This window comes from Dryas octopetala, chromosome 2 (genome assembly GCF_963921425.1).
Source record: "Dryas octopetala chromosome 2, drDryOcto1.1, whole genome shotgun sequence".
In the NCBI taxonomy this organism is placed as follows: Eukaryota; Viridiplantae; Streptophyta; class Magnoliopsida; order Rosales; family Rosaceae; genus Dryas; species Dryas octopetala.
In genome coordinates, this window is record NC_141367.1 from 2,946,599 (window position 1) to 2,970,990 (window position 24,392).

Sequence of the window (24,392 nt, forward strand, 5' to 3'; positions counted from 1 at the left end):
AATTAATTTGACTAAATCTGTAATTTCCTCTTATTTATATTAATTGTTTGAAGGAGATCCCATCTTTTGAATCAAAGCCTGTGTTTATGCATTATCCTTTCACTTAACAACTTGGTTAGGAGTGGCTGATTAGAAGTTTAGAAATTAGTTTAGAAATTTATGACACCTGGCTGGTCCTCATCATTATAAAATACCAAAACCTTGTAAGGAGACTTAATTTAAAGATGTCAGAACTGAAACTATGTTTTCACCCAATCTCATAGTCATTCTGCAGAAGCAACATGCCTTTTAGGATGGAAGCCACTCAAAGCTTTTCGTACTTCCATATCAGGCATCAATCCATTTTGGATCATTTCCTTCACAAGCCTCAATGCTTCATCTATTCTTTTAACTTTTACATAGCCAGTGATCAATGTTTTATAGCAAGCAATATCAGGCACATGACCCTTCAGCACCATTAAATTAACGACCTCTTTTGCGATGTCTATTTTTCCATGAAAACAATATCTATTAATCAGCATACCGTAAGTTATCGTGCTAAGCTCCACACCGTATTGAATTGCTGCCTCAAATACTTTGTGAGCCTCTTCTGTCATCCCTTCTTTGCAGAGAGCATCCAAAAGCATTCTCAAAGTTATGGTATTAGCTAAGATTCCCTGACCTACCATTTTATCAAACAATCTTGTGGCTTCTCCCCATTGACCCGTACGGCACATGCCATAGATTAAACAACTGTAAGTGACAACATCAGGACTTAGACCTCTTTGAACCATTAGCTCAAACGCGGCAAGGGCTTGCTTGGTCCTTCTCTCCTTGCAAAGAGCATCTATTAGAGTGTTAAAGGTCACGTTATTTGGAGCGATTCCTTCATCCAACATTCTATCAAACAACCTTGTGGCTTCTCCCCATTGGCAGGAATGGCACAAACCATTAATTAAGGAGTTGTAGGTGAAAAGATTTGGCCTTAGACCACCATGGATCATTTCTTCCACAAGATTAAGTGCCTCTGATGTCTTCCCTTCTTTGCATAAAGCATCCACTACAGCACTGAATGTAACAATATTAGGCAAGGCTCCACCAGCAATCATGTTTTGAAATAACTGCACAGCTTCTTCCCACCTACCAGACTTGCACAGAGCAGAAATTAAGGAATTAAAAGTGAAAACATTAGGATTTATGCCTTTTGTAGTCATATTTTCGAACAGAGCAAGTGCTTCTTCAATTCTTTCTTCCTTGCAAAGAGTGCTGATTAGAACAGTATAAGTATATACATCTGGCGAGATTCCACTATCAACCATACAAAACAAGAATCTTTTGGCTTCTTCCCAACGACCCAAGTTGCATAATCCATGAATCAATGAATTGTAGGTGAAGATATCTGGTACAACACTTTTTTTTATCATATCTCGAAATATGGTCAATGCCTCATTCATTCGTCTTGCTTTACAAAGGCTGTCAATGATTGGATTGTAGCAATCTGGGTTGGGCTTAAACCTTCCATTTTCAGACATCTCCTTGAGCATCTCAAGTGCCTTACAAGTTTTCTGCGCTCTGCATAACCCATTAATCATAGTAGCATAAGTGAGTTCATCACATGCGTATCCCTTCTCCTGTACTTTCCAGAACAAGTCCATTGCCTCATCCAGGGAGCTGGAGTTGCAAAGCCCATGAAGCAAAGTATTTAAGAAATAAGCATCAGGTTGAAGACCATTTTTAAGGGTAAATGCTAAAACAGAAAAACCCAAATCCACCCGATTCAGACGGCACAAGCAATTCATAACAGTATTCATTGTACAGACATCAGGTTGGAAATGAACACAACCCATCAACATCAACTGTTTAAACATCGAAACAACAGTGGCATATTGCTTCATCTTGGAGAGTGCGCCAAACAAACGATTAAAATCCCAAATAGAGGGAATGGGTTTCATTTGAATCATGGAATTAAAGAAACCCAACGCTTCATCCAACCCAAGAGTTCCAGATTTGCATCGTGTTCGGATCAGATTTTCCTTTACCGAATTCAGTATCGCTAGCATGATTAACAACAGGAAAAGAATGGAATCCACTTATTTGCTTTAGAAAGGAAGTAAAATTAGAAGAATTACCAGAAGGAGCTCTTGGGGTTAACATCTTCATCCTCAGCTTCATCTTCACTCCAATAAAGAAGAAAGAAGCGGTAGCAGAAGCTCTAGCAGTCTAGCCTCTAGTGATAATGGACACTTACAAACGCCACAATGGTTTCGGGCCCACCCTTCTCGCCCCACAGTCAGCAACTGGCCCAACAACTCAGAATACGGCGTCGTATTGATTGAGAAAGGAGAGAGAGTTGTCAGTTGTCTGACTTTGACTTTGGGGTTTCGGGTAGAAGGGAGAAGGAATGGATAGAGACTAGAGAGATTTGATTGCTTTATTGAAATAGTTGGACACGTGTCATAAATTGGTTAGTGTTTCACGCAATTATTTCTAGCCTTTAGATCAAAAGATGTTAAATGATACGCAAGTCCTTTAAAAACGTAAAGTACAATTCATTAAAGTCCGGCCCAGTCCAACGCAACCAATGAATTAATGACAGAAAAATTTTCTGTATAAAAATGTATAATCACCTGCTAGATAATTTTATTTTTTATAGAAAGGAAAACATATATTTTAGAAACAAGTCAAGCCAACTATTGATCTGGATTGCATGTCGAACAAAAACCATAATAAAAATGGAGTAGTTCCTATTCAGTGAGTTTATGAGCAGGAACTGGACTGTTTCTCTTGTTCTCACAAGTCACGACCTTTTTTATATTGAAACTCATAGTCCAACCCCAAAAGTTTGGTAGTATGTGGCTTCACTTGAACTATAGAAAGAGAATTGTGAACTGCGAGAAGTGGTGGTTCCTTTCTTAAAGTTGTAAACTAATATTAGCAATAAGGGAAATGTACACTTTTGCCCCTCAACTTTGGGGTCCCCTTTTAAAAATATTGACTCAAATTTACAATGCAATGTTAGTCTATTTCTTTGAAACTGGGACAAACTCCAAAACTTTTTGCACAAATTATATATATATATATTTACATATTTATAATGATTATGTAAATTTATAATTCGTATAATGTTTGTATAAAAGATTTAAATTGTAAAGTTAATTATGATTGAGAAGTTAAAAAGTCGGGTGTAGTACTGCCCCATGCTTAAGTAAAATTTTGATATACATATATATACATTTGAGAAGTTGGCTTTGGGCTCAAGTCCCTATATATAGTGTACTATTATACTTAATTGGTATTATGGACCTTTAAGTATACATGCTTTGGTATTATGAATCTTGACATGCAGTGACCGTTATTTTGTGAAGAGAACATAACTTGATTGATTACTAGAACAACTTTGGTATTATGGACCACAGTTTGTTGTGGAAATTATTTTGTGAAAAGTACAAAATTTACAATTTACTACCGAATATATATAAAATTGACTAAAAAGAAAAATATTATGTTATTGCAAGAATATACATGATTGATTATTTGTTAAGTGTGTTCTTGATTAAGATCATTTTATGAGGCAAAATTAATATATCTCAGTTATCATACTTAATGAGTTAGTGTAACTCATGAAGGTACACATTTATTATTAATATATCTTAGTAGGGGTGGGAATGGGTCATTTTTACCGGCCATTATTGGTCAACCGACCCATTATTGACCAGTCGATAATTCTACCAACAACCGACCCACCAAGTCGAGCCGGTAATACCAACCGACCCATCAAAGTTGGTTCGGATGTTGGTTTTGAAATTAATCAAATGTTGGTCTAATAATTTCAACCGATCCACCCATATCAGCTTTATCAGTCATTATCGTCCTTATCAGCAACCGACTCGCAACCAACCCACAATGGGTGGATCGGTTGTTGATTGTCAAAATTGCCTTATCGGCCTTGTCGGGTTGGGTCGGTTGTTTGGCCGATATGCAACCGACCCGACCCATTCTCACTCCTACATCTTAGTTGTCATAAGTACTATGCAAGGCCTCACATTTTCAATATTAGATTTTTTTTCTCAATACTATGCATGAAATCCGCCCTTGCAGGAGTTCATTAGGTAAACGCCAATTGGGCAGGTATTTGGGTGTATTCAGTGCAATAAGGAGCTGGAGACAGGGGTTCATTCCTTGTGGGACTGTGGTAAGGCAAAAGATGTTTGGGCGAATTCTTTTCTCAGTGCAATAATCTATTTATGGCAACCAAAATCTTTTGCAGATTTGTTCGTTGCAGTTTGCAATACAGCAGTGAACCAAGAGCATGCATGGTTTTGTGTGGGAGTGCGCTTGGTTGATTTGGCATAATCGAAACTGTACATTGCATGGCCTGCCCGTACTCCCCGCTGTGCAACTAACGACAGCGAACCAAAGCAGATGAAGCCTGCTGCTCTTTGGGAAGCTCCCCCTTCGAACATGGTGAAAATCAATGTAGTAGCCGTGAGGTCCGTGGTGATGGGGACCTGGGGTGGTTGTACGTGACCATATTGGGTCTTTATTGGCAGCGCTTGCGGTGCCGTTTCAGTACAATTGAAACGTGGCGATGTTTCTTTTGCTTAGAAGGACTGCCTACTGCATGGGCCTTCATTGAGGAGGCTCGGTCTCTCTTAGATTTCTTTTCTGATATTTCTTTTCAATTTCGTATTCGTTCTGCTAATAAGCTGGCACATCTTCAGCACTCTTGCTTGTGATGACATTGTATTCTGGAAGGAGAACTCCCCTTCTTGGTTGCTAGCTGCTCTTATTGAGAAGAGCAGTGAGCTTGGCCTAGAGCCTTAATAGTAAGTCTAGCAATTTCATCAAAAAAAAAAAAAAGATATTTGAAATATTACAAATTAATTTGCTCAAACAATATTAATTGGTTTGCCCACTATAAAATTGGCTTCCTCGTGATATACTATTGAAATGAATTCAAATTGTTTAAAGCATGCTGCCATACTTTTAATTATCTTACTGATTATTGGAAGTTGCAACACCTTATTTGCCTACATAAATTTGATTAAATAAGTGATCCATATGAATTAGATCCTTTTTTATCAGGAACTTTAAACAACGCCTATTCCGAAGGCCAATCATGCAAAAGGTGCAAAAAGACTAAAGTACAAGCTGTACAGTCTCCTTGTGTGCTCGGACATCCGATGAGTTCAAACAATCGTTGAGCTAGGACAATCAATGTGCTCGGTCACTCCTGAATTCAAATCCCCGTGACCTCAAACGTGAAGATCACGGCTAAATTCACGACCCGACTCACTACTGAACTCACGACTCGACTCACGTTCGAACTCACGACCCAACTGACGACCAAACTCACGGCTCGACACACAATTTGACTCATAACCTGGCTTACTCTGAGTATTGACTCGAGCTGCTCTAGATATAGATATGCCTCGATACGTGGGACGATCACTGAGCATATCTAAAATCCTCGATACGTGGAAACCACTGAGTAGACTGACAGCCTCAATACATGGGAAAGACTACCGATCGAGCTGCTCTAGATACGGATATGTCTCGATACATGAGACAACCACCGAGCATATCTAACATCCTAGATACATGGCAACCATCGAGTGAGTAGATAGACATCCTCGATACGTGGGACGACCACCGATGTCACGCCTCCAAATCCAGTGTCAATATTATACTAAAATATAGCACGTGAATTTGCGGTGTGAGTTGAGAAATTAAATTCTCCCTTTAAAATCAAATAAATATAATAGTATTTTTAAAATACAAAATTTTATTCATAATGAAAATAAAAAGTACACTTACATTTTTAAAGAAATCAAAATAAAATATTTAGACATGGTTTGTTGTATATAAAGACAACGTTCATCTCATTCCCCATGAGTCTACTTATTACCTGAAAATAACAAATGTGTGGTATTATGAGTTACACTAACCCAGTAAGTAAGTATGACAACTGAGATTTATTAATTTTGCCTCATAAAATAATCTTAATCAAAAACACACTTAACAAAGAATCAATCATGTATATTCTTGCAATAATATAATATTTTTATTTTTAGTGAATTTTATATATATTTGTAAACTTGGTATTCTTATTAACCTTCACAATAGGTAAACTTGATGAATTTTATACATTAAGCCGCAACTATCTGATGCAATCATCTTCGAAATGACTTGCATTCTCAAGTTTACTAGTATTTATATTAATGAGAAAATTACAGATTTGGTCCACTTATTTTATACCAAATTCAATTTTGGTCCACGATCTTTTTTAAGTTTTGTTTTGATCCACTAATTGTTTCATTTGTTCAATAAATGTCCAGATTTGTGACTTTAAATCTTTTGGGTTGTGTTTTCTTCAATTATAATTGAAGTATAAGTTCTCTTTCATTATTTCTTAGTCATAAAAACAAATTTGGAGTATTAAAATCTAAAAGAATTGAGATTGGGTGAAGTTTGAAAAATTGGCAATTTCGGGTACCCTACTTTGGGGTCAATTATCTTGAGTTTTAGAACTATAATTTGAACGATTTTTATATGGTTGTAAAGAAGAAATGCATAGCCTTAAAACAAGTATATGTTTGTTGAATTTAGATGAGATTTCATAGGGTAAAAGGCAGACCAAATTTGAAAAAACAAATCTGGATCTTTATTGAACAAGTGGAACAATTAATGGACCAAAACATAACTTAAAAAAAATTGTGAAATTTATGACACCTGGCTGGTCCTCATCATTATAAAATACCAAAACCTTGTAAGGAGACTTAATTTAAAGATGTCAGAACTGAAACTATGTTTTCACCCAATCTCATAGTCATTCTGCAGAAGCAACATGCCTTTTAGGACGGAAGCCACTCAAAGCTTTTCGTACTTCCATATCAGGCATCAATCCATTTTGGATCATTTCCTTAACAAGCCTCAATGCTTCATCTATTCTTTTAACTTTTACATAGCCAGTGATCAATGTTTTATAGCAAGCAATATCAGGCACATGACCCTTCAGCACCATTAAATTAACGACCTCTTTTGCGATGTCTATTTTTCCATGAAAACAATATCTATTAATCAGCATACCGTAAGTTATCGTGCTAAGCTCCACACCGTATTGAATTGCTGCCTCAAATACTTTGTGAGCCTCTTCTGTCATCCCTTCTTTGCAGAGAGCATCCAAAAGCATTCTCAAATTTATGGTATTAGGTAAGATTCCCTGACCTACCATTTTATCAAACAATCTTGTGGCTTCTCCCCATTGACCCGTACGGCACATGCCATAAATTAAAGAGCTGTAAGTGACAACATCAGGTCTTAGACCTCTTTGAGCCATTAGCTCAAACTCGGCGAGGGCTTGATTGGTCCTTCTTTCCTTGCAAAGAGCATCTATTAGAGTGTTAAAGGTCATGTTATTCGGAGCGATTCCTTCATCCAACATTCTATCAAACAACCTTGTGGCTTCTCCCCATTGAGCTGTATGGCACATGCCATAGATTAAACAACTGTAAGTGACAACATCAGGACTTAGACCTCTTTGAGCCATTAGCTCAAATGCGGCAAGGGCTTGTTTGGTCCTTCTCTCCTTGCAAAGAGCATCTATTAGAGTGTTAAAGGTCACGTTATTCGGAGCAATTCCTTCATCCAACATTCTATCAAACAACCTTGTGGCTTCTCCCCATTGGCGGGAATGGCACAAACCATCAATTAAGGAGTTGTAGGTGAAAAGATTTGGCCTTAGACCACCATGGATCATTTCTTCCACAAGATTAAGTGCCTCTGATGTCTTCCCTTCTTTGCATAAAGCATTCACTACAGCATTGAATGTAACAATATTAGGCAAGGCTCCACCAGCAATCATGTTTTGAAATAACTGCACAGCTTCTTCCCACCTACCAGACTTGCACAAAGCAGAAATTAAGGATGTAAAAGTGAAAACATTAGGATTTATGCCTTTTGTAGTCATATTTTTGAACAGAGCAAGTGCTTCTTGAATTCTTTCTTCCTTTCAAAGAGTGCTGATTAGAACATTATAAGTATATACATCTGGCGAGATTCCACTATCAACCATACAAAACAAGAATCTTTTGGCTTCTTCCCAACGACCCAAGTTGCATAATCCATGAATCAATGAATTGTAGGTGAAGATATCTGGTACAACACTTTCTTTTATCATATCTCGAAATATGGTCAATGCGTCATTCATTCGTCTTGCTTTACAAAGGCTGTCAATGATTGGATTGCAGCAATCTGGGTTGGGCTTAAACCTTCCATTTTCAGACATCTCCTTGAGCATCTCAAGTGCCTTACAAGTTTTCTGCGCTCTGCATAACCCATTAATCATAGTAGCATAAGTGAGTTCATTACATGCATATCCCTTCTCCTGTATTTTCCAGAACAAGTCCATTGTCTCATCCAGGGAGCTGGAGTTGCAAAGCCCATGAAGCAAAGTATTTAAGATATAAGCATCAGGTTGAAGACCATTTTTAAGGGTAAATGCTAAAACAGAAAAACCCAAGTCCACCCGATTCAGACGGCACAAGCAATTCATAACAGTATTCATTGTAGAAATATCAGGTTGGAAATGAACACAACCCATCAACATCAACTGTTTAAACATCGAAACAACAGTGGCATATTGCTTCATCTTGGAGAGTGCGCCAAACAAACGATTAAAATCCCAAATAGAGGGAATGGGTTTCATTTGAATCATGGAATTAAAGAAACCCAACGCTTCATCCAACCCAAGAGTTCCAGATTTGCATCGTGTTCGGATCAGATTTTCCAAATGGGTGGGTTTACCTTTACCGCATTCAGTATCGCTAGCATGATTAACAACAGGAAAAGAATGGAATCCACTTATTTGCTTTAGAAAGGAAGTAAAATTAGAAGAATTACCAGAAGGAGCTCTTGGGGTTAACATCTTCATCCTCAGCTTCATCTTCACTCCAATAAAGAAGAAAGAAGCGGCAGCAGGAGCTGTAGCAATCTAGCCTCTAGTGATAATGGACACTTACAAACGCCCCAATGGTTTCGGGCCCACCCTTCTCGCCCCACAGTCAGCAACTGGCCCAACAATTCAGAATACGGCGTCGTATTAATTGAGAAAGGAGAGAGAGTTGTCAGTTGTCTGACTTTGACTTTGGGGTTTCGGGTAGAAGAGATAAGGAATGGATAGAGATTAGAGAGATTTGATTGCTTTAATGAAATAGTTGGACACGTGTCATAAATTGGTTAGTGTTTCACGCAATTATTTCCAGCCTTTAGATCAAAAGATGTTAAATGATACGCAAGTCCTTTAAAACGTAAAGTACAATTCATTAAAGTCCGGCCCAGTCCAACGCAACCAATGAATTAATGACAGAAAAATTTCCTATTAGCATAAGCTCCAAAGTTAAAAAATGTATAATCACCTGCTAGATAATTTTATTTTTTAAAGAAAGGAAAACATATATTTTAGAAACTAGTCAAGCCAACTATTGATCTGGATTGCATGTGGAACAAAAACCATTATCAAAATGGAGTACTTCTATTCAGGGAGTTTATGAGCAGGAACTGGACTGTTTCTCTGGTTATCACAAGTCACGACCTTTTTTATATTGAATCTCATAGTCCAACCCCAAAAGTTTGGTAGTATGTGGCTTCACTTGAACTATGGAAAGAGAATTGTGAACTGCGAGAAAGTGGTGGTTCCTTTCTTAAAGTTGTAAACTAATATTTGCAATAAGGGAAATGTTCACTTTTGCCCCTCAACTTTGGGGTCCCCTTTTAAAAATTTTGACTCAAATTTACAATGCGATGTTAGTCCATTTCTTTGAAACTGGGACAAACTCCAACACGTTTTGCGCAAATTATATATATATATATATTTACATATTTATAATGATTATGTAAATTTATAATTCATATAATGTTTGTATAAAAGATTTAAATTGTAAAGTTAATTATGATTGAGAAGTTAATTATGATTGGGCAATCATTTTATGAGGCAAAAATAATATATCTCAGTTATCATACTTAATGGGTTAGTGTAACTCATGAAGGTACACATTTATTATTAATATATCTTAGTAGGGTGAGAATGGGTCGTTTTTACCGGCTATTATTGGTCAACCGATCCATTATCGGCCAGTCGATAATTCTACCAACAACCGACCCACCAAGTCGAGCCGGTAATACCAACCGACCCATCAAAATTGGTTCGGATGTTGGTTTTGAAATTAATTAAATGTTGGTCTAATAATTTCAACCGATCCACCCATATCAGCTTTATCGGTCATTATCGTGCTTATCAGCAACCGACTCGCAACCGACCCACAATGGGTGGATCGGTTGTTGGTTGTCAAAATTGCCTTGTCGGGTTGGGTCGGTTGTTTGGCCGATATGCAACCGACCCGACCCATTCTCACTCCTATATCTTAGTTGTCATAAGTTACTATGCAAGGTCTCACATTTTCAATATGAGATTTTTTTTCTCAATACTATGCATGAAATCCGCCCTTGCAGGAGTTCATTAGGTAAACGCCAATTGGGCAGGTATTTGGGTGTATTCAGTGCAATAAGGAGCTGGAGACAGGGGTTCATTCCTTGTGGGACTGTGGTAAGGCAAAAGATGTTTGGGCGAATTCTTTTCTCAGTGCAATAATCTATTTATGGCAACCAAAATCTTTTGCAGATTTGTTCGTTGCAGTTTGCAATACAGCAGTGAACCAAGAGCATGCATGGTTTTGTGTGGGAGCGCGCTTGGTTGATTTGGCATAACCGAAACTGCACATTGCATGGCCTGCCCGTACTCCCCGCTGTGCAACTAACGACAGCGAACCAAAGCAGATGAAGCCTGCTGCTCTTTGGGAAGCTCCCCCTTCGAACATGGTGAAAATCAATGTAGTAGCCGTGAGGTCAGTGGTGATGGGGACCTGGGGTGGTTGTACGTGACCATATTGGGTCTTTATTGGCAGCGCTTGCGGTGTCGTTTCAGTACAACTGAAACGTGGCGATGTTTCTTTTGCTTAGAAGGACTGCCTACTGCATGGGCCTTCATTGAGGAGGCTCGGTCTCTCTTAGATTTCTTTTCTGATATTTCTTTTCAATTTCGTATTCGTTCTGCTAATAAGCTGGCACATCTTCAGCACTCTTGCTTGTGATGACATTGTATTCTGGAAGGAGAACTCCCCTTCTTGGTTGCTAGCTGCTCTTATTGAGAAGAGCAGTGAGCTTGGCCTAGAGCCTTAATAGTAAGTCTAGCAATTTCATCAAAAAAAAAAAAAAAGATATTTGAAATATGACAAATTAATTTGCTCAAACAATATTAATTGGTTGCCCACTGTAAAATTTGCTTCCTCGTGATATACTATTGAAATGAATTCAAATTGTTTAAAGCATGCTGCCATACTTTTAATTATCTTACTGATTATTGGAAGTTGCAACACCTTATTTGCCTACATAAATTTGATTAAATAAGTGATCCATATGAATTAGATCCTTTTTTATCAGGAACTTTAAACAACGCCTATACCGAAGGCCAATCATGCAAAAGGTGCAAAAAGACTAAAGTACAAGCTGTACAGTCTCCTTGTGTGCTCGGACATCCGTTGAGTTCAAACAATCGTTGAGCTAGGACAATCAATGTGCTCGGTCACTCGTGAATTCAAATCCCCGAGGTCACGTGAAGATCACGGCTAAATTCACGACCCGACTCACTACCGAACTCACGACTCGACTCACGTTCGAACTCACGACCCAACTGACGACCAAACTCACGGCTCGACACACAATTTGACAGGTATTTGGGTGTATTGAGTACAATAAGGAGCTGGAGACAGTTGTTCATTCCTTGTGGGACTTGTTGGAAATTTTATATGAATATATGAAATTTAATATGAATAAGAAAATTGCAATGATCTCATTTCAAAGGAAAGGGTATGTTTCTTTTGAATAACATACCTAAAAGATGCCAATTGCATCACTTGATGAAGAGATATCATTGCATACCAAATCCACATGTATGAGAAATGCATTGTTTGTAAATGTTGTGTATGTTGAATTTAAAAAGTATAATTTAACAGGTGTAACTTTTCTTAAGTGGCACTTTGTCTTCTATATATAAAGGCCACAAGGTCATTGTACGTCATTATATCTAAGAGTGTTTCTAGTACACTTTCCATGTTTTTTTTTTATAGAGTCAATTTATAGTGAGAGTTCAAACACTATCTTGGTTCGCTGGAGTCTTGTGATTTGAAGTGCTACTATCACAAGAACGTGATCGTTGTATCCTGGGAGACGAGCGCCGATTGACCGTAGCATTAGTGGGCGGGCGTAATTCGTCTTGAGGACATAGTGTCTACTAGCCTCGACCAAATTTGGAGGTTCTTCTAACCTTTTTCTTCTTTTATTTTTTTTGATTATGGTCTTAAGTTGCATTAAATTTTATATTTAATGTGTACTATTTTATTATTAAATAAATATAGCAATCAAACCCAATTTTTCCAACAATCTAAGACGAATTATCTGGTTTAATTGCTTTACTATGTTATAATGTTTTATGAAAGTTTGATTTCTTATGTGGTTATTAGTATTTGTGGCGGACTGCTTTGTCTATATATAAGAACCAAATTCATGGGCTAGTGTGCGTTGCATTCATCTTTTGAATTTGGGAACCAGGTGAGCAAGCCAAACTTCTGTTTTGATTGTTTTAATTTTCAAATGAGGCATTGTCTGCATCTGTGTATAGAAATATAACTGCAAGTTAGTTTAATCATTGTTGGCAATTGAATTTTTGAAGGTTTTACTGTTATTCTTTATTTGCCTAGCTATTTTACATTCTACAATGATGCTCTTGTGGTAGTAATATATTTCTTTCCATCTTGCCTAGCGATGATGATTTATTGATATATTAATTAGTTCATGTTTGCTATATATGCTTCATGGTACATGGGCATTGTTTTATATTTGAGTAAGAGGGTAATGTTTATATATGTATATGTATGTATTGGTGTTCTGCAATGCCTTTTTCATACATATATATGATGAAGCCTAGTGCGATTGTGGATTATCTTCTTTAGTCTTATATATATATATATATATATATGTGAATTCTGGCTGGTTTCTTGTTTCACAATGGTCACATGGTTAATTGTAACTTTTCAGTTTTCATGAATAACTGCATATGATGAACACATACACCAAATTATTAATGTTCTAGCTTGCACAACCAATTGAATTTGGGCACTGCATGTTTACAAATATTTTTTAAATTTATGTTTCTGTCCGAAATTATTTGTACAATTTGCGCGCCCTCTATATGGCCATGGGACATCTTGTATCTACTGGGGTCTGATAGTTTCAGACATTACACAATTAGTTGTTGTTCCCTTGGGCGATGTTGGTGGGATTGATTGAGGAGGCCATTAATTTGATTTACCACTTGCAGTGTAATAAAGGGTTAACCAATTTAATTAAATTGATTGAATTTCCTTTAATTAAACTTATGGTTTGCTGCCCATTTGAATGCATGCATGCAGTTCTGCAAGTTGACGGAAAAAAAAAGGGCTAATTTCGAGGTCCTTTAAACGGCATGATCTTCATGTACATGCAAAGTGTACATCATCATGTTTGAAAGTGGAAACATGTAAATGATGCATTTCATATACATGTTTATTTCTTAATTTATATAATAAGATATATATATTCACATGTTGTGGAATATGTATGAGATATAAAACCAACATTTTCTTGGGTTGAGTTTAATACTAAGTTATGGAAGACATTCCGCATGATTAGATCTGTATTGTATTTACTAATGGATTTTGGTCATACACTCATATATGACGGAAATGCCTTATTTCACAACAAGAGAGCGAGTAGAACTGTCAATTAACCATAAAGAGTCTTGCCTCCATTCATGTTAGTCGTTGTAAGAATTGAAGTCCAAAAAGTTCAATGAACTTATATTGGCCATTGTAGCGAATTATGGAAACAAAGGGTACGTCGTGTTAGCCATTGTTGATGAGCGATCTCGCCTATGATTTACAAGGTTATGTAATTGATATATTATAGAAGGTCATCACAGGCATAATAAATTTTTAAAGAGAAAGCATTTTGAGTGAGGATAGCGCCAACCATAATAACTCTGAAAGTTCGAAGGCAATGCCAAGAAATGCTTCTCAAAGCCTAAGAGGTGACTAAGAATGGAAGTTTCAATTCCTACTTCTTTATGAAGAATGTTTTAGCACCCACTGTTGGAAAATATATTGTGGGGTGGCTCAGTTTATAACATTCTTAAGAAGATAGGGAAATTCTTAGCCTTCTTACAAATATCTCAAAATGTGTGGGTGTCTAGCAAAGTGGACACAATTGATAAATCTTTAAACATATATGTGACGTCAAGGACTTATTGGAGAACAACTACTCTCGAATGGAATTTATTTCCATAAGTGAATTGTATACTTGTGCGCGCGTGTATAGTCAACCTAGTGTGGATCCAACAATGAAAGGTTTGATTAGAGAGTAAGTTGATTATCGAGAGGAATGGGTTAAAGCCCTTATGAAAAGAGGAGCCATAGTGGAAACCCAACCTAGTTGACTGGAGATCCCAAGATCTAGGTTCAAAAAGGAAAACTAAATTATGGTATACTCTATGCTAGCACTGCGGAGATAAAATCTCCTTCCCATTCTTATGGTAAAAAGAAGCAGTGTTTCCTGAAATGTGATTAGGCTAAGCTATGCTTTTAATGATCCTATATCTTGGATTATCTAAGTGGGGTATGACATCATACTCCTTATAGGCAGTCACCTATATGAGTGTGAAATGTGGCCGTTTCTATGAGAATTTTATTGAAGGGCTGATTCTCTAGAGCACTCATGAAACCAGGATTTGTTCAGGGCCGAAATGAACACAACTGTTAGAACCAGATGTGTTTGGAAGGGTATTGTGTGAGTATTATTGTCTTGATTTACACCAACGGCTGAACAGTTCAAGAAGTTACATTCACTGATTAGCCAAGTAAATCCGATTGTACTTCACTATGGAAGGTTCAAGGCCAAAAGCTACCTATCCTGACGCGGTATCTTTCCTTAATTGAACTCTCTCATGTGTTTACGTTTCTGTCTTTGTGTATTTTTTTTCAATTTTCCATTCATGTGGGGGATTGTTGGAAATTTTATATTAATATATGAAATTTAATATGAATAAGAAAATTGCAATGATCTCATTTCAAAGGAAAGGGTATGTTTCTTTTGAATAACATACCTAAAAGATGCCAATTGCATCACTTGGTGAAGAGATATCATTGCATACCCAATCCACATGTATGAGAAATGTATTGTTTGGCACATCTTATTACCCAGCACTCTATCTCTTGTTTGTGATGACATTGTATTCTGGAAGGAGAACTCCCCTTCTTGGTTGCTAGCTGCTCTTATTGAGAAGAGCAGTGAGCTTGGCCTAGAGCCTTAATAGTAAGTCTAGCAATTTCATCAAAAAAAAAAAAAAGATATTTGAAATATTACAAATTAATTTGCTCAAACAATATTAATTGGTTGCCCACTGTAAAAGTCGCTTCCTCGTGATCTACTATTGAAATGAATTCAAATTGTTTAAAGCATGCTGCCATACTTTTAATTATCTTACTGATTATTGGAAGTTGCAACACCTTATTTGCCTACATAAATTTGATTAAATAAGTGATCCATATGAATTAGATCCTTTTTTATTAGGAACTTTAAACAACGCCTATACCGAAGGCCAATCATGCAAAAGGTGCAAAAAGACTAAAGTACAAGCTGTACAGTCTACTCGTGAATTCAAATCCCCATGACCTCGAACGTGAAGATCACGGCTAAATTCACGACCCAACTCACTACCGAACTCACGACTCGACTCACGATCGAACTCACGACCCAACTGACGACCAAACTCACGGCTCGACACACAATTTGACTCATAACCTGGCTTACTCTGAGTATTGACCCGAGCTGCTCTAGATATAGATATGCCTCGATACATGGGACGACCACTGAGCATATCTAAAATCCTCGATACGTGGCGACCACTGAGTAGACAGACAGCCTTAATACATGGGAAGACTATCGATCGAGCTGCTCTAGATACAGATATGTCTCAATACGTGAGACAACCACCGAGCATATCTAACATCCTAGATACATGGCGACCATCGAGTGAGTAGACAGATATCCTCGATATGGGGGACGACCACCGATGTCACGCCCCCAAATTCAGTGTCAATATTATACTAAAATATAGCACGTGAATTTGCGGTGCAAGTTCGAGAAATTAAATTCTCCCTTTAAAATCAAATAAATATAATAGTATTTTTAAAATACAAAATTTTATTCATCAAGAGATGTTTATTTAAACACAAGTGTAAGATTTTCATAATGAAAATAAAAGTACACTTACATTTTGAAAGAAATAAAAATAAAATATTCAGACATGCTTTGTTGTATACAAAGACAACGTTCATCTCATTCCCCATGAATCTACTTATTACTTGAAAATAACAAATGTGTGGTATTATGAGTTACACTTACCCAGTAAGTATGCCTCAAAAAATAATCTTAATTAAAAACACACTTAACAAAGAATCAATTATGTATATTCTTGCAATAATATAATATTTTTATTTTTAGTGAATTTTATATATATTTGTAATCTTGGTATTCTTATTAACCTTCACAATAGGTAAACTTGATGAATTTTATACATTAAGCCGCAACTATTTGATGCAATCATCTTCGAAATGACTTGCATTCTCAAGTTTACTAGTATTTATATTAATGAGAAAATTACAGATTTGGTCCACTTATTTTATACCAAGTTCAATTTTGGTCCACGATCTTTTTTAAGTTTTGTTTTGATCCATTAATTGTTTCATTTGTTCAATAAAGGTTCAGATTTGTGACTTTAAATCTTTTGGGTTGTGTTTTCTTCAATTATAATTGAAGTATAAGTTATCTTTTATTATTTCTTAGTCATAAAAACAAATTTGGAATATTAAAATCTAAAAGAATTGAGATTGGGTGAAGTTTGAAAAATTGGTAGTTTCGGGTACCCTACTTTGGGGTCAATTATCTTGAGTTTTAGAACTCTAATTTGAACGATCTTTATATGGTTGTAAAGAAGAAATGCATAGCCTTAAAACAAGTATATGTTTGCTGAATTTGGATGAGATTTCATAGGGTAAAAGGCAGACCAAATTTGAAAAAACAAATCTGGATCTTTATTGAACAAGTGGAACAATTAATGGACCAAAACATAACTTAAAAAAAATTGTGAACCAAAATTGAACTAGATATAAATTAACTTGACTAAATCTGTAATTTCCTCTTATTTATATTAATTGTTTGAAGGAGATCCCATCTTTTGAATCAAAGCCATGTGCTCTTTGAGCCATTAGCTCAAACTCGGCGAGGGCTTTGATTGGTCCTTCTTTCCTTGCAAAGAGCATCTATTAGAGTGTTAAAGGTCATGTTATTTGGAGCGATTCCTTCATCCAACATTCTATCAAACAACCTCGTGGCTTCTCCCCATTGAGCTGTATGGCACATGCCATAGATTAAACAACTGTAAGTGACAACATCAGGACTTAGACCTCTTTGAGCCATTAGCTCAAATGCGGCAAGGGCTTGCTTGGTCCTTCTCTCCTTGCAAAGAGCATCTATTAGTGTGTTAAAGGTCACAACATCTGGAGGGATTCCTTCATCCACCATTCTATCAAACAACCTTGTGGCTTCTCCCCATTGGCGGGAATGGCACAAACCATTAATTAAGGAGTTGTAGGTGACAAGATTTGGCCTTAGACCACTATGGATCATTTCTTCCACAAGATTAAGTGCCTCTGCTGTCTTCCCTTCTTTGCATAAAGCATCCAATACAACACTGAATGTAACAATATCAGGCAAGGCTCCACCAGCAATCATGTTTTGAAATAACTGCACAGCTTCTTCCCACTTACCAGACTTGCACAAAGCAGAAATTAAGGATGTAAAAGTGACAACATCAGGTCTTAGACCTCTTTGAGCCATTAGCTCAAACGTGGCCAGGGCTTGCTTGGTCCTACTCTCCTTGCAAAGAGCATCTATTAGTGTGTTAAAGGTCACAACATCTGGAGGGATTCCTTCATCCACCATTCTATCAAACAACCTTGTGGCTTCTCCCCATTGGCGGGAATGGCACAAACCATTAATTAAGGAGTTGTAGGTGACAAGATTTGGCCTTAGACCACTATGGATCATTTCTTCCACAAGATTAAGTGCCTCTGCTGTCTTCCCTTCTTTGCATAAAGCATCCAATACAACATTGAATGTAACAACATTAGGCAAGGCTCCACCAGCAATCATGTTTTGAAATAACCGCACAGCTTCTTCCCACTTACCAGACTTGCACAAAGCAGAAATTAAGGATGTAAAAGTAAAAACATCAGGTTTTATGTCTTTTGTAGTCATATTTTCGAACAGAGCAAGTGCTTCTTGAATTTTTTTTTCCTTGCAAAGGCTGTCAATGATTGGATTGTAGCAATCTGGGTTGGGCTTAAACCTTCCATTTTCAGACATCTCCTTGAGCATCTCAAGTGCCTTACAAGTTTTCTGCGCTCTGCATAACCCATTAATCATAGTAGCATAAGTGAGTTCATCACATGCGTATCCCTTCTCCTGTACTTTCCAGAACAAGTCCATTGCCTCATCCAGGGAGCTGGAGTTGCAAAGCCCATGAAGCAAAGTATTTAAGAAATAAGCATCAGGTTGAAGACCATTTTTAAGGGTAAATGCTAAAACAGAAAAACCCAAATCCACCCGATTCAGACGGCACAAGCAATTCATAACAGTATTCATTGTACAGACATCAGGTTGGAAATGAACACAACCCATCAACATCAACTGTTTAAACATCGAAACAACAGTGGCATATTGCTTCATCTTGGAGAGTGCGCCAAATAAACGATTAAAATCCCAAATAGAGGGAATGGGTTTCATTTGAATCATGGAATTAAAGAAACCCAAAGCTTCATCCAACCCAAGAGTTCCAGATTTGCATCGTGTTCGGATCAGATTTTCCAAATAGGTGGGTTTACCTTTACCGAATTCAGTATCGCTAGCATGCTTAACAACAGGAAAAGAATGGAATCCACTTATTTGCTTTAGAAAGGAAGTAAAATTAGAAGAATTACCAGAAGGAGCTCTTGGGGTTAACATCTTCATCCTCAGCTTCATCTTCACTCCAATAAAGAAGAAAGAAGCGGTAGCAGAAGCTCTAGCAGTCTAGCCTCTAGTGATAATGGACACTTACAAACGCCACAATGGTTTCGGGCCCACCCTTCTCGCCCCACAGTCAGCAACTGGCCCAACAACTCAGAATACGGCGTCGTATTGATTGAGAAAGGAGAGAGAGTTGTCAGTTGTCTGACTTTGACTTTGGGGTTTCGGGTAGAAGGGAGAAGGAATGGATAGAGAATTAGAGACTAGAGAGATTTGATTGCTTTATTGAAATAGTTGGACACGTGTCATAAATTGGTTAGTGTTTCACGCAATTATTTCTAGCCTTTAGATCAAAAGATGTTAAATGATACGCAAGTCCTTTAAAAACGTAAAGTACAATTCATTAAGGGATTAATGTCATTTTGCTCCCCAGACTATTACACATGTATCAGTTTGCTCCCCAAACTTCTAATTTGGAAAATTAAAGACCCTGACTTTTTCAATTTTGCCAATTAAGGTTATTCCGTCAATTTATACATTTTTCATCTAAAATGTCGAGATGATCAAGCAAAATTTAGCAAGAAATAAAAAAGAAAAAATGATGCATGAGAAAAAAATGATAAAATCTAATTGGAAGGGACCATTTTGCCCTCAAAGATTTGGATAAAAAATGTGTAAATTGACAAAAGAACCTCAATTGGCCAAATTGAAAAAGTCAGAGTCCTTAATTTTCCAAATTAGAAATCTGGGGAGCAAACTGATACAAGTGTAATAGTCGGGGGAGCATAATGGTATTAATCCCATTCATTAAAGTCCGGCCCAGTCCAACGCAACCAATGAATTAATGACAGAAAAATTTCCTATGAGCATAAGCTCCAAAGTTAAAAAATGTATAATCACCTGCTAGATAATTTTATTTTTTATAGAAAGGAAAACATATATTTTAGAAACAAGTCAAGCCAACTATTGATCTGGATTGCATGTCGAACAAAAACCATAATCAAAATGGAGTAGTTCCTATTCAGTGAGTTTATGAGCAGGAACTGGACTGTTTCTCTGGTTCACTCTCCCCCTCCTCCTCTTGTAAATTTAATCTTTTATTATTTTTAAAGCACACACAACTCAAGAGAGAACGTCAAAAACTAACAAATGAGTGGGAATAACATTGTCCAAGTAAATTTGTATAGCATTGCCCAAGTGAATTAGCACAAACGAAAATTTGATTCTAAACTTGTAAAAATTATATTTCTTTCTTTTCGGCTGTCATACACCACTACAATTAACAACAAATCGTGAAATAATACCCCAAAAGTATTTAGTTTTGCTTTTATCTTCATTCATCTGAAATTGAAATAGTAGTCCAGATTTCAGAATGTATCAGTTGTTGGAGACCTACTCTGCTATAGACAAACTGGGAAAAAAGTACACTCAAATATCCTACACCTAAAGCAGCAATCCTATCTGATAGATCTACAACTACAACTCACCCCCGTAAAAACAACCTGATTTGCAGATAAAAATTAGATGCATATATCCAAAAGCACAGTTCCTGCAATGCAATCTGAAAAAAGATACAGATATGGACATAGGTATACTATGAGTGTATATGTTATATATTAATGTATATTCTTGCAGGCTTCTTATAGAAATTTATTTTTCAACCAAAGATGAAACAACAAATATTGATAAATACTTTGCTTAGTTGGTGAGCATAAGAAAAAACAAATTTCCATACCTTAATAGTTACAAAAAAAAAAAGTAGCACACTGTTGCTATTAATCATATTGGTTTACAATAGTCAAAAGACAAGTTTGTGCAACAAAGAACCTGTATATGACTTGAGTTTAATTTTTTCATGGATATACAATATCACATATGACTGTCTATTTTCCTGAGAGCACTACTGAAATCCCTTATCTCTTAGTTGCTTAGCTTCATTGCTGATTACCTTAAATGCAAAGAATAATTTGACACCCCCAGAACAAGAATAAAACTACATTAATGTGATTCGAAGGACAGTACCTCACATGATAAGTAGCAAGAAAAGATACAATTATCAAAGATATATTTCAACAGGACTAGTGGCATTCATGTGGAAGAAACCAAGTAGTCATGTAGCCAACCTATTTTTTGGGGCTAAGGCTCAGTTGGGATGCTACCTCATTTGGAATTATCAAAATTTTATCTCAATTTCGAGAAGCCAAACACAAACTAAATCCATCATATTATTTTTTGACATTAACTGCATAGACACAACCGTTTTGCCCCATCAATATCTCTACATTCGAAGTAAGCCAGGATGCCTGTCCTACACAAAGAAACCAAAAAGATTTATGAAATAAATTTTCTTCTTACATACTATGAACCATAATGACTCTATCTGTTGGTTGAATACCTGAAACAAGAAGGGTGCCAAGCATATTATAGTAATGCTAATCTCCACTTTTCTCACATGAGAAAAGACAAACATGAGTGTCCATGCATGGACATTCACAAGCAAGCACACACAATCACACTAAAGCCAGGGGAAATGCAAGGATTACTACATCAAAGTATTCTACTGAAATTAAGAAAACATGCCCACATGGCATCTACGAAAAATTCAAATTGGAGCAGTCTCTGTTGACTAATGCCTTTGGACTTACATACTTGTACGAAAACTAATATAGCATAAAGGAGCGTGAGAGCTAAGATAATTTCTTCTTTAAATAGAAATAGATCAAATACGCCCAGCCAAAAAGAACTTCATATGAAAGGTAGAAATTACAGTACCATATCAAAAACCTAAACCTTAATATACACTCAAGAAAGATCTGATCTCACACTCATAGTGCCAAAACATTATTAAGGGGAGAAAAAAACTTTTATTCATTCTCAATACATGGGAAGACTATCGATCGAGCTGCTCTAGATACGGATATGTCTCAATACGTGAGACAACCACCGAGCATATCTAACATCCTAGATACATGGCGACCATCGAGTGAGTAGACAGATATCCTCGATACGTGGGACGACCACCGATGTCACGCCCCCAAATTCAGTGTCAATATTATACTAAAATATAGCACGTGAATTTGCGGTGCAAGTTCGAGAAATTAAATTTTCCCTTTAAAATCAAATAAATATAATAGTATTTTTAAAATACAAAATTTTATTCATCAAGAGATGTTTATTTAAACACAAGTGTAAGATTTTCATAATGAAAATAAAAGTACACTTACATTTTTAAAGAAATAAAAATAAAATATTCAGACATGCTTTGTTGTATACAAAGACAACGTTCATCTCATTCCCCATGAATCTACTTATTACTTGAAAATAACAAATGTGTGGTATTATGAGTTACACTTACCCAGTAAGTATGACAACTGAGATATATTAATTTTGCCTCATAAAATAATCTTAATTAAAAACACACTTAACAAAGAATCAATTATGTATATTCTTGCAATAATATAATATTTTTATTTTTAGTGAATTTTATATATATTTGTAAACTTGGTATTCTTATTAACCTTCACAATAGGTAAACTTGATGAATTTTATACATTAAGCCGCAACTATCTGATGCAATCATCTTCGAAATGACTTGCATTCTCAAGTTTACTAGTATTTATATTAATGAGAAAATTACAGATTTGGTCCACTTATTTTATACCAAGTTCAATTTTGGTCTACGATCTTTTTTAAGTTTTGTTTTGATCCATTAATTGTTTCATTTGTTCAATAAAGGTTCAGATTTGTGACTTTAAATCTTTTGGGTTGTGTTTTTTTCAATTATAATTGAAGTATAAGTTATCTTTCATTATTTCTTAGTCATAAAAACAAATTTGGAGTATTAAAATCTAAAAGAATTGAGATTGGGTGAAGTTTGAAAAATTGGTAGTTTCGGGTACCCTACTTGTTGGCGTGAGTCAGCCCATGTGATTATTGTGTAATTATTAGAAGTAATTAGGTGTTTTATTAATTCCTGTATTTTAGTTATAGGCCCATGTATATAAACTACACTTTGTGGTCTTAATGAATTAAGCAGAAATTATATTGTAACCCTAAACCTAAACCTTCTCTGTACATGGTATCAGAGCATGGTTTTTTCCTATCCTACTGGTTTTTGAAGAATTTTTTCCAGAAAAATTCTATTGGTCAGAACTCTTACTGTTCATCTTCACCTTAGGATTTTTTTTTTTTTTCCACTGCTTCACCTTCACTTGCTGAAACACCAGCCACCCACCAGCACCGACGCCGGACACCGGCCACCGTTGACCAGCGGCCTGGCCCCGTCGCTCGCGTCCACCACCAGCGACGCCGACTTCGCCGCTGTCTCCCTCGTACGCCGGCGACTGTGCTCGCCTCCACCTCTGCTGCGCGCCTCCGTTTCACGTCGACTGTCTGTGCGCCAGTGACGCCGACGCCATCACTGCCAGCCTGTGCGCCGTCTCTGCCAGCCTGTGGGATCGACAACGGCACCGTCTGCTCTGACCGTGTCTGCCTTCTCCGTGCGCCGTCGACCGCTTCTCCTGTGGGTGCCTCCGTTCCCACCTTCCTTGTGCGCCGACGACCGCTGCTCGTCCGCCAGCGACGCTGATCCATCCCAGCGACCGCTGCTCGTCCGCACATCGTCAGCCTGCCTGAGTGCACTGTCTTCCACCTTCGTGCGCATGCCGTAACACCGTTTGCAGTGGTTTGCTGGTACACCGATCACTGTTGCACCAATTCTCCATTTGCTGTAGCAGTGAAGCCGACCCATCCCTCTTCGTGATTGATTGGCTGCGTGCTAGTCTAAGTGTTGTGTTCTCTCTGTTTTGTCAATCGTCATGTCTCAGACACCTCCCTCTAGTCCTGGAGGCTCGAACAGGAACACGAACAAAGATGTTGTTAACCCAAAACCACCGCTGCCTGCTCTCCCTCCGTTAAGTTCCCAGGATGTGTCATCACTAATCTCACTCGAGAAACTTGATGGCTCGAATTATATTGATTGGGCTCTCATCGTGCAGAATAAAATTAGAGGTCGCAAACGGTGGGGTTTTATCACCGGAGCAAGGGCAGCTCCAGAAGATGTGAATTCTGATGAGTTTGAAACATGGGAGGATGAGAATTGCATGGTCAAGTCTTGGCTTCTTGATGCTATGACTAAAGAAGTCCGATCTCTCTTTATTTGATTACCGACAGCGAAGGACATCTGGGATGCAGCCAAA

The 24,392-nt window shown here is 37.1% G+C and overlaps 2 protein-coding genes and 1 pseudogene across 2 annotated transcripts; all 3 read right to left on the bottom strand.

Annotated features, from left to right (window-relative positions):
• Nucleotides 1-263: 263 nt before the first annotated feature.
• LOC147292508 (uncharacterized) lies at nt 264-2,039 on the bottom strand. The gene has a single exon (XM_086230870.1). The coding sequence runs from the start codon at nt 2,037-2,039 to the stop codon at nt 264-266; it is 1,776 nt and encodes a 591-aa protein (XP_086086996.1).
• Nucleotides 2,040-6,706: 4,667 nt separating this feature from the next.
• Nucleotides 6,707-8,946, bottom strand: LOC147292509 (uncharacterized; annotated as a pseudogene).
• An 8,451-nt stretch (nt 8,947-17,397) lies between these two features.
• Nucleotides 17,398-19,197, bottom strand: LOC147292510 (uncharacterized). The gene is made up of 2 exons (XM_086230871.1): nt 18,222-19,197; nt 17,398-18,116 (listed from the first exon to the last, which is right to left on the bottom strand). The coding sequence occupies exons 1-2, from the start codon at nt 19,195-19,197 to the stop codon at nt 17,398-17,400; spliced, it is 1,695 nt and encodes a 564-aa protein (XP_086086997.1).
• Between the last annotated feature and the right edge of the window lie 5,195 nt (nt 19,198-24,392).